This window comes from Coregonus clupeaformis, chromosome 24 (genome assembly GCF_020615455.1).
Source record: "Coregonus clupeaformis isolate EN_2021a chromosome 24, ASM2061545v1, whole genome shotgun sequence".
NCBI classification, from domain to species: Eukaryota; Metazoa; Chordata; class Actinopteri; order Salmoniformes; family Salmonidae; genus Coregonus; species Coregonus clupeaformis.
Genome location: NC_059215.1, coordinates 51577978 through 51589779, shown reverse-complemented (window position 1 = coordinate 51589779; position 11802 = coordinate 51577978). Strand labels below are relative to the sequence as shown.

At 41.7% G+C, this 11802-nt stretch overlaps 1 protein-coding gene across 5 annotated transcripts in view; it reads right to left on the bottom strand.

Moving 5' to 3' along the window:
• Window positions 1-688: 688 nt before the first annotated feature.
• The window catches only part of LOC121537798 (tumor necrosis factor receptor superfamily member 14-like), a 53943-nt gene continuing 42829 nt past the window's right edge, over window positions 689-11802 (bottom strand). For 3 of the 5 annotated variants that reach the window (XM_045207335.1, XM_045207337.1, XM_045207336.1), the window contains exons 2-8: window positions 7259-7377; window positions 4388-4487; window positions 4166-4291; window positions 3869-4024; window positions 3624-3711; window positions 3271-3487; window positions 3092-3112 (exon numbers count right to left, since the gene is read on the bottom strand). In XM_045207335.1, coding sequence (XP_045063270.1) covers window positions 3107-3112; window positions 3271-3487; window positions 3624-3711; window positions 3869-4024; window positions 4166-4291; window positions 4388-4487; window positions 7259-7288 — 723 coding nt within the window. In that variant the 5' untranslated portion in view covers window positions 7289-7377 and the 3' untranslated portion in view covers window positions 3092-3106. Of the gene's footprint in view, window positions 1168-1293; window positions 1382-3091; window positions 3113-3270; window positions 3488-3623; window positions 3712-3868; window positions 4025-4165; window positions 4292-4387; window positions 4488-7258; window positions 7378-11802 lie in introns of those variants that run through there. The other 2 variants (XM_041873245.2, XM_045207338.1) reach the window with 2 other exon arrangements.

The following is an 11802-nucleotide window of genomic DNA, read 5'->3' as shown; positions in this document are numbered from 1 at the left end:
AAGTTTTGGATTGACAGGGGTGCACACACTCAAAATGTTTACATTTAAATAATTTAGCAGATGCTCTTAGAGTTAATCAAATCAAATCAAATTTTATTGGCCACATGCTCCGAATACAACAGGTGCAGACATTACAGTGAAATGCTTACTTACAGCCTTTAACCAACAGTGCATTTATTTTTAATAAAAAAGTAAAAATAAAACATCAACAAAAAAAGTGTTGAGAAAAAAAGAGCAGAAGTAAAATAAAATAACAGTAGGGAGGCTACCGGTGCAGAGTCAATGTGCGGGGGCACCGGCTAGTTGAGGTAGTTGAAGTAATATGTACATGTGGGTAGAGTTAAAGTGACTATGCATAAATAATTAACAGAGTAGCAGCAGCGTAAAAGGATGGGGTGGGGGGGGCAGCGCAAATAGTCCGGGTAGCCATGATTAGCTGTTCAGGAGTCTTATGGCTTGGGGGTAGAAGCTGTTGAGAAGTCTTTTGGACCTAGACTTGGCACTCCGGTACCGCTTGCCGTGCGGTAGCAGAGAGAACAGTCTATGACTAGGGTGGCTGGAGACTTTGACAATTTTGAGGGCTTTCCTCTGACACCGCCTGGTATAGAGGTCCTGGATGGCAGGAAGCTTGGCCCCAGTGATGTACTGAGCTGTACGCGTTACCCTCTGTAGTGCCTTGCGGTCGGAGGCCAAGCAGTTGCCATACCAGGCGGTGATGCAACCAGTCAGGATGCTCTCGATGGTGCAGCTGTAGAATTTTTTTTCTTCCACCTAGTCTGCTCAGCGATTCAAAACAACGACCTTAGTCACCTAGTCGTCTCGTGGATTTGAACAATCAACCTTTCGGTTACTGGCCTAGCGCTCTTAACCGCTAGACTACCTGCCACCACTCTCTCTAACTCACTCATACTCACACAAACACTAAAAAAGAATTCACACACACACTAAACAATAATTTACTGATGCAATTCCTAAAATGAATCTGAGTTTTTTCTTTTTCTCACTACTATTAATAAGAAAACAGCTCCAGCTAATATCATGAGAACTGTCATGGATGCCACAACACCAATTATGCCTCTAGCTGTTGAATGGGATAGTTGTGGTCCACACTCTGAATCCGACCAAGGAAATCCTGGTTTCATTTCCTGAAGTCCCACGGATTCACATCTATAAACAGATAAATACTGGCCATTAATGATTCCTTTATAACTTGGTCATACATCTTTCAGTTTTAGATGTGTGTTAGGTAACTTTGTATTTAGGGTAAAAACTATTTGTGTAAGCCACACTTACCCAGTGTGTGACTGGCAGGCTGTTAATGATCCATCTGAATAAGTATCACCAGTACAGTCAGAACACACAGTATCTGTAGATGTTGTTCCTGCACAAATGGAGGTTTAAACATACGTTTAAATTATTAAAAAACAAGACATCCCAAAACAAACTTGTAAACATTGTACTTAAACTTTCCCCATGTACTCATCTTGACTTAATTGTAATTGTCCAATGATTTCAATCAATCAAACGATCAGCTACTTTTAATTCAGTAGAGTACCTTGGCACACTAGAAATCATGACAAAATCATGTTGAATACTTGCGAGGAGACCAACCTGTGAGGCTGATGTACTGACCAGGTTTACAGCTGCTGTATCTCTGGGCTGCTCTACAACCATCCTTAGTTGGGTCTAGACAGTAGAACCCCTCCAGTGTCCCACAGACAGTGTCTGATGAAGGTCTACATGGCTGCTTTACCTTCAAACCCAAACCTATGGAGAAAACATGGCATGTATTATCTGATGCAGATACAACTGACACATAGTGCATTCGGAAGGTATTCAGTGTAGATTACATTTCTTCCCGGTACTGGACCTCCTATGTGTTCACAATGTATGGGCCTAACAGGCCCGGCCCTGGATATTCTGCCACCCTAGGCGAGACAAACATTTCTAAGATAGCTGCTGGGAAGGTGTAAATAAAACGAGGCTGCATTACACACTGGAGTGGATATTCCTAATGTGAGCCTCGGCCTGCTCTGCTCACACAGCCTAACCAATGGATGTGTAGGCCTACGGTGCTCAAGAGGGGAGTCAAATGGTTCTTCCGAAAATAATGTTTGATTAGGTCAAAGAGGACTAGCCTATGTTCGGTTCAGTTTGAGAAGGAGAGAGTGAAGATGTATTACATAAAAATACAATTTACACACTGCCGCGTTGTGAAATGAAATTGAATCTAAATTAACTTTCATTTTCAGTCTCATTCTGCGGTTTGATAAAAACTCACTGGAGCGCGATCAGCACAGAGACTGTTTAAAGTGTTCTAGGCTCTCTTACAAAGATACAATGTTTGCATTCCAGTCTTGGTGATGTTGTAATCTGTACATTTCCCCATGCTTCTGCGCTATAACCTTTAGCCCCCTCATACTCTGCTCTCTGGGGCACACGCTCCAAGCAGCTACTGTACCTGTATTAGAAGGCTAACTAACCAGGGTCATTTTTAGTCCCTTTTGTACTGAAGCTTCAACTGCCAGACATTTGAATTTGCACCTATGTGGGCCCACTTGACCTTCCCTGTAGACAGAGCAGAGGGTTTCCCCCCACAGAACCTGTTTTCAACTAAGGTTTCTTTCTTTGCCCCCATGATATAAAAAATAAAAATTGTGCCATTTCCTTGGAATTACTTTTAGGGATTCAGGACATTGGGTCCATGGTTAAGCTTCAAAGTCAGCTGAATCTCTGTACACTACAAAATTAATATGCCAGAAACCAACTTTAAGAAAAAATTGAATCTAGATCACATTTACCACAGTGTACAGAATCTGGACATACCTCAGGTATCATTGTAATGATAAGTGTGGCCAGAGCTTGAATCTGGGGAGAGAATAAACCAGTAATGAACAAGGACCGTGTGAGAGTGAGGCTATAGTTTTATAGCACTTTGACCATATCTTAATTGTCATCATAGCATTGATAACGTGAAGTAATAGAGCGTACATCTTTTGTCACACGGCTGAAGTTCTTGACAACTCACCATTACTTACTTACAAAACGAACACATGCAAGACGCTGTTCCTTCTTCTGTTTCATTGTACATTGCTTGGTGTTTCCTCTAAATCTGATGATGCGTAATAGAAGGAAACATATTACTCAATAAAACATTTCAAGTTCAGCCCCAAAGTAGAACAATAACAACAACCGGTCAGCTAACCTTAACACAGTGACTGTTCAAAATGAAAATATGGACTCTTTAAAATGTACATGATAACAACATACCTTTACAGCATGTAGTGTCACTGGAGAAAAAGTCACTGTTGTTGGACTTTTTTTCCTCCTTAGAATTACAAATCCTATTATTATTATTATTGCTATTAGGACTGATGCCGCAACACCAATTATGATTCCAGTTTCTATTTTTGAGGATTGTGGTCCACATTCAGAATTGGACAAATGAGTTCCTGGTCTAAGTTCTTGAAGACCTAAGGATTTACACCTGTAACACATAATATAACAGTCTGAGAAACCAATCTGATAATTCAACTTTCCGTTTTATTGTAGATTTGTACTTTAGTATATTATTGTAGTCTTTATCTTACACTTTTGATTTATGTAAACATATGTGAACTTACTTGGTGTGTGGCTGGCAGGATGTTAATGATCCATTTGAATAGGTATCACCAATGCAGTCAGCACACACAGTATCTGTAGATGTTGTTCCTGCACAAATACATGTTGAAATGTTAATTAAAAATTGCATTTAGTTTAGTTACTAATTTAATTTCATTAACTGTAATGATTATTCACACTGAAGTTAACTTGACTCAAATGAATTATGACAACACAATTAGTATAATGAGTGAGACAGAAGACCAACCTGTGTGGCTGATGTATTGACCAGGTTTACAGCTGCTGTGTCTCTGGGCTGCTCTACAACCATCCTTAGTTGGGTCTAGACAGTAGAACCCCTCCAGTGTCCCACAGACAGTGTCTGATGAAGGTCTACATGGCTGCTTTACCTTCAAACCCAAACCTATTGAGAAAACATTGTGTGTTATATCTGATGCAAAATATGAGACACATTTCATTCATACAACTGACATATCCTCATAGCATAACATAATGTCAGTGTTTGTGTCAGGGTTTCAGTGCAGACACACAGGACCACTCTTACCTGGATCACAGTTGGTACACACTTTGCATTTCATGAGACCATTGGGCTCATCAAGGAATGTAGAATCAACACAGGGCACACAGGAGGTGCTGGTGAATTCAGTACAATGCTTATAAACACGATTTCCTGCAGAAGAGAGAATCACAATGTCATGTTTTTCTGTTGGTGTTGATGATGTATTAATGTCTGGTGATTCATTTGATGTAAAGAGAGGTTCCTTACCTTGTGAACACATGGGACAACATTCATCCCCTATTCTGTACTCGGCTCTACCACATGCAATACAGGATCCAATGCTTTCAAGCACCAATATAATATTTATCTGGAAGTAGAGAAAACAAGAACTAGTTAGGAAAATTCTAACAAATATTCACAATTCATATATAATGTAATTATGTAGGCCCATTTTAAACTGGCTTTTGTAAATGTGGTGGCATACTGTGAATTGAGCATACTGTGAATTGCGCATACTGTCACACTTGTAGGCGATGTCATGGCTACGTTGGCTCGCTAAGCGCATACGTAGAAACACGTAATCGGGTCTAACGGTCGTCTCGGTAGCTTAGTGGTTAAGAGCATTATGCCAGTAACCGAAAGGTCGCTGGTTCTAATCCCCGAGCCAACTAGGTGAAAAATCTGTCGGTGTGCCCTTGAGCAAGGCACTTAACCCTAATTGCTCCTGTAAGTCGCTCTGGATAAGAGCGTCTGCTAAATGACAAAAAATAAAATAAATAAAATATTCTGTACTCTGCTCTACCACATACATTTACATTTTAGTCATTTAGCAGACGCTCTTATCCAGAGCGACTTACAGGAGCAATTAGGGTTAAGTGCCTTGCTTAAGGGCACATCGACAGATTTTTCACCTAGTCGGCTCGGGGATTAGAACCAGCGACCTTTCGGTTACTGGCACAACGCTCTTACCCACTAAGCTACCTGCCGCCCATGCACATGCAATACAGGATCCAATGCTTTCAAGCACCAATATAATATTTATCTGGAAGTAGAGAAAACATACTCTAATCACTCAAATTGAAACTGATGTGTATTCATAAAACTTACAGAACTAGTTAGGAAAATTCTAACAAATATTCACAATTCAAATATAATGTAATTATGTAGGACCATTTTTTAAACTGGCTTTTGTAAATGTGGTGGCGTACTGTGAATTGAGCATACTGTGAATTGAGCGTGCTGTGAATTGAGCATACTGTGAATTGAGCATACTGTGAATTGAGCATACTGTGAATTGAGCATACTGTGAATTGAGCATACTGTGAATTGAGCATGCTGTGAATTGAGCATACTGAGAATTGAGCATACTGTGAATTGAGCATACAGTGAATTGAGCATGCTGTTTGGTGCCAGGAATATACAGTGCCCTCCACAATTATTGGCACCCCTGTTTAAGATGTGGTCGAGGACTTCCAAAAATTCTCCTTTTTTTTTAAAACAACATAGAACCCAAATGCAAAAAAATAGAAAAATCCAACCTTTTATTTAAGTACATTACTTTGGTGTAAAAAAAAAAATCACACATTTAGAATTTTTTTTACTTGAAATCATGTGTCCCACAATTATTGGCACCCCTGATGTTAATACTTTGTACAACCCCCTTTTGCCAACAAGACAGCACTTAATCTCCTCCTATAACATTTCACAAGATTGGAGAACACAGAGAGAGGGATCTTTGACCATTCTTCTTTGCACAATCTTTCTAGATCATCCAGTGTCCTGGGTCCTCTCTTATGCACTCTCCTCTTTAGCTCGCCCCCACAGGTTTTCGATTGGGTTGAGGTCTGGGGACTGAGATGGCCATGGGAGGACCTTAAGTTTGTGACTGCTGAACCATTTTTGTGTAGATTTTGCCACATGTTTTGGATCATTATCCTGCTGAAAGACCCAATGACGACCCATCTTCAGCTTTCTGGCAGAGGCCATCAGGTTTTTATTTAAAATGTCCTGGTAGTTCAAAGCGTTCATAATGCCTTGCACCCTAACAAGGTTCCCAGGGCCTTTGGAAGAGAAACAGGCCCACAGCATCACAGATCCTCCACCATACTTCACGGTGGGCATGAGGTGCTTTTCGGCATACTCATCTTTTGTTTTACGCCAGACCCACTTAGAGTGTTTGTTGCCAAAAAGCTCAATCTTAGTCTCATCTGACCAAAGCACACGATCCCAGTTGAAGTCCCAGTGCCGCTTAGCAAACTCCAGACGTTTACGTTTGTGAGTGTTAGTGAGAAAAGGCTTTTTCCTTGCATGCCTCCCAAACAGCTTGTTGGCATGTAGAGAGAGTCTGATGGTTGTTTTGGAGTCTTTGTGACCCCAAGATGCCACTCTTTGATGCAATTCTGTGACAGTGAGCTTAGGACTTTTTTTTACTTCTCTTACCATCCTCCTCACTGTGCGTTGTGGCAAGATAAACTTGGGACCTCTTCCAGCCTTGTTTGTCACTGTTCCAGTTGTTTTAAACTTCTTAATGATTCCTCTGACTGTAGATACGGGCAAGTTAAGGCGAGTGGCTATTTTCTTGTAGCCATTGCCTGACTTATGAAGGTCGACACAAATCTGCCTTACTTGAATGGTGTGTTCTCTTGTCTTTGCCATGTTGACAAATGGGTAAGAGAATTAGGCCTCTGTGTCACGTCATATTTATACCCCAGGGAAACAGGAAGTCATGAATTACTAATTAAAAGTTCCTAGATACCCTGACCAACTTTAGCAACTACAGAAAAATATATTTGTAAAAAAATCTATTAAAATTTTCAGCGGAATTGTTAGGGGTGCCAATAATTGTGGGACACATGATTTCAAGTTTTTTTTTTTTTATGTGAGATTTTTTTTTTACCACCAAAGTAATGTACTTAAATAAAAGGTTGGATTTTTCTCTTTTTTTGCATTTGGGTTCTATGTTGTTTAAAAAAAAGGAGAATTTTTGGAAGTCATCGACCACATCTTAAACAGGGGTGCCAATAATAGTGGAGGGCACTGTATGTTGCGTGAGTAAGTTTACATTCTGTTTCGCAGCATATAAGGCTAGTAAAAAGATGCCAAGCCACAAAATGTGCAAATCAGAAATGTTTCACTTACAGTCCATATCAAGGTTTCAAACTGTGCCATGGTTCCTCAATCCTCTCCAACTCACTGGAAGACCCACACACTGGATTTGTGAAGTTCTTAGGAGTTTTTAAGTATCGAGATGAACTGACCTGTAGAATTAATGTATTTTAGTATGTATGTACTGTATAGTAAGAATAGCTAAATTATATTCTGCTTAAATATTGCATACACTGCCCAGTTAATAAATACAATATAGTAATGTACATTGGCTGGCCACCCTGAGTTATCAGTCACCACCATCAACGTGAATAAAACTGAACTAAATCATAAAAATATATAATGACCTTTCACTTAGTAAATTATGATATCTTGCTGAATTGAATCACTGAAAAAAACTGTGATAAGCTATTTATCAACTTTGAGAATTATGAAACAGAAATTGGAAAATGATTATTAGAGAATGGTGCCCTCTTGTGGTGACGTAGCCTTGTACATGGAGCAATGTCCGTTCTACCAAAGACAGTACAGTATGAAGACAGACTAAAACTGCTTCACCAATAGAAATCCTCGATCACACTTGTAGGCGATGTCATGGCTACGTTGGCTCGCTAAGCGCATGCGTAGAAACACGTAATCGGGTCTTATGGTCATCTCGGTTTGCACATGCACCGAACTGCGCATGTGCAAACCGTCAACTCAAAAGTCACCCCTTCGATATAAAGTTGTTTTTGACGAAAATGAAAACGTGTCAGTTTGTCACTTTCACGACTACTTAAGACATTGGCTCCAATCTAGGTTGTGCCTTTAGATATCGAGAAAATGTACAACTAAGGAGGAATTTATCAATTCTCTAATTGATTTCTCAAACCCCAAACCCTGGCCTGGGGCCTCATTTATAAACCGTGCATATGTACAAAATAGACCCCAAAACATGCGTGTGCCAGTTTTCCCGCAAAAGTTGGCATTTATAAAAACTGAACTTGACATGAAAATGTGCTCATCTTCATGCAAACTAGACAATGCCTACGCAAAGTTTCTAGTGGTTGAAGTATAGTTTGGAAACAGGCAAGTAGACTAGTATTTTGTACAAATGGGGGATATGATGGACAGGCTTATTCATAACAACAAACAGCTTAATAACGAGATGCAATCATTTGCCATTAGTGAGAAGAGAGGAAATCTACTTTGCATTTAAAGATAGCGTAATTTTCGGACTATAAGCCGCGCCTTTTTTCCCATTTTTCGACCCTGCGGCTTATATAATGGTATATAAATCTATGGATTTTTACAGCTAACGGCCACTAGAAGACCTCCTAAATCTATGGATTTTACAGGTTACAGTCCACCAACTTTAACTCTATGGGCTCTATGACCGGTCCGCGCCCCCCACCTTTAAGCGGCGGGCTCCAGCAGGAAAAGCTGGAGGACGGAAAAGAGTGAGACAGGTAGCGCGCAAAAGTAAAAGTGGAACCGAGAGTGGTACGAGAGACAGAACGAGAGCAAGACAGACAGACATTACGAGAGCGAGACAGTTTGTCTCTTTCCCGACAATCCCCTCTGTGCACGAACCCTTACATATGGTAATTAAACATTAAAACACCTGCGGCTTATAGTCCAGTGCGGCTTATATATGTACACATCATTCAATATCATTCAATTTAGCTGCTGCGGCTTATACTCCGGTGCGCCTTATAGTGCGGAAAATACGGTAATTACTAATAGGCATCTAAATCCCAGAACCACACAGGGGGACCTAGTGAATGACCTGCAGAGAGCTGGGACCAAAGTAACAAAGCCTACCATCAGTAACACACTACGCCGCCAGGGACTCAAATCCTGCAGTGCCAGACGTGTCCCCCTGCTTAAGCCAGTACATGTCCAGGCCCGTCTGAAGTTTGCTAGAGTGCATTTGGATGATCCAGAAGAGGATTGGGAGAATGTCATATGGTCAGATGAAACCAAAATATAACTTTTTGGTAAAAACTCAACTCGTCGTGTTTGGAGGACAAAGAATGCTGAGTTGCATCCAAAGAACACCATACCTACTGTGAAGCATGGGGGTGGAAACATCATGCTTTGGGGCTGTTTTTCTGCAAAGGGACCAGGACGACTGATCCGTGTAAAGGAAAGAATGAATGGGGCCATGTATCGTGAGATTTTGAGTGAAAACCTCCTTCCATCAGCAAGGGCATTGAAGATGAAACGTGGCTGGGTCTTTCAGCATGACAATGATCCCAAACACACCGCCCGGGCAACGAAGGAGTGGCTTCGTAAGAAGCATTTCAAGGTCCTGGAGTGGCCTAGCCAGTCTCCAGATCTCAACCCCATAGAAAATCTTTGGAGGGTGTTGAAAGTCTGTGTTGCCCAGCGACAGCCCCAAAAAATCACTGCTCTAGAGGAGATCTGCATGGAGGAATGGGCCAAAATACCAGCAACAGTGTGTGAAAACCTTGTGAAGACTTACAGAAAACGTTTGACCTGTGTCATTGCCAACAAAGGGTATATAACAAAGTATTGAGAAACTTTTGTTATTGACCAAATACTTATTTTCCACCATAATTTGCAAATAAATTCATTACAAATCCTACAATGTGATTTTCTGGATTTTTCTTTCTCATTTTGTCTGTCATAGTTGACGTGTACCTATGATGAAAATTACAGGCCTCTCTCATCTTTTTAAGTGGGAGAACTTGCACAATTGGTGGCTGACTAAATACTTTTTTTCCCCACTGTACAGGCCCGTCTGAAGTTTGCCAGTGAACATATGAATGATTCAGAGGAGAACTGGGTGAAAGTGTTGTGGTCAGATGAGACCAAAATTTAGCTCTTTGGCATCAACTCAACTCGCCGTGTTTGGAGGAGGAGGAATGCTGCCTATGACCCCAAGAACACCATCCCCACCGTCAAACATGGAGGTGGAAACATTATGCTTTGGGGGTGTTTTTCTGCTAAGGGGACAGGACAACTTCACCACATCAAAGGGATGATGGACGTGGCCATATACCATCAAATCTTGGGTGAGAACCCCCTTCCCTCAGCCAGGGCATTGAAAATGGGTCGTGGATGGGTATTCCAGCATGACAATGACCCAAAACACACGGCCAAGGCAACAAAGGAGTGGCTCAAGAAGAAGCACAATAAGGTCCTGGAGTGGCCTAGCCAGTGTCCAGACCTTAATCCCATAGAAAATCTGTGGAGGGAGCTGAAGGTTCGAGTTGCCAAACGTCAGCCTCGAAACCTTAATGACTTGGAGAAGATCTGCAAAGAGGAGTGGAACAAAATCCCTCCTGAGATGTGTGCAAACCTGGTGGCCAACTACAAGAAACGTCTGACCTCTATGATTGCCAACAAGGGTTTTGCCACCAAGTGCTAAATCATGTTTTGCAGAGGGGTCAAATACTTATTTCCCTAATTAAAATGCAAATCAATTCATAACATTTTTGACATTCGTTTTTCTGGATTTTGTTGTTGTTATTCTGTCTCTCACTGTTCAAATAAACCTACCATTAAAATTATAGACTGATCATGTCTTTGTCAGTGGGCAAACTTACAAAATCAGTAGGGGATCAAATACTTTTTCCCCCTCACTGTATATATATATATATATACACACACTGCTCAAAAAAATAAAGGGAACACTAAAATAACACATCCTAGATCTGAATGAATGAAATAATCTTATTAAATACTTTTATCTTTACATAGTTGAATGTGCTGACAACAAAATCACACAAAAATTATCAATGGAAATCAAATGTATCAACCCATGGAGGTCTGGATTTGGAGTCACCCTCAAAATTAAAGTGGAAAACCACACTACAGGCTGATCCAACTTTGATGTAATGTCCTTAAAAACAAGTCAAAATGAGGCTCAGTAGTGTGTGTGGCCTCCACGTGCCTGTATGACCTCCTACAACGCCTGGGCATGCTCCTGATGAGGTGGCGGATGGTCTCCTGAGGGATCTCCTCCCAGACCTGGACTAAAGCATCCGCCAACTCCTGGACAGTCTGTGGTGCAACGTGGCGTTGGTGGATGGAGCGAGACATGATGGAGCGAGACATGTCCCAGATGTGCTCAATTGGATTCAGGTCTGGGGAACGGGCGGGCCAGTCCATAGCATCAATGCCTTCCTCTTGCAGGAACTGCTGACACACTCCAGCCACATGAGGTCTAGCATTGTCTTGCATTAGGAGGAACCAAGGGCCAACCGCACCAGCATATGGTCTCACAAGAGGTCTGAGGATCTCATCTCGGTACCTAATGGCAGTCAGGCTACCTCTGGCGAGCACATGGAGGGCTGTGCGGCCCCCCAAAGAAATGCCACCCCACACCATGACTGACCCACCGCCAAACCGGTCATGCTGGAGGATGTTGCAGGCAGCAGAACGTTCTCCACGGCGTCTCCAGACTCTGTCACGTCTGTCACGTGCTCAGTGTGAACCTGCTTTCATCTGTGAAGAGCACAGGGCGCCAGTGGCGAATTTGCCAATCTTGGTGTTCTCTGGCAAATGCCAAACGTCCTGCTGTAAGCACAACACACACCTGTGGACGTCAGGCCCTCATACCACCCTCA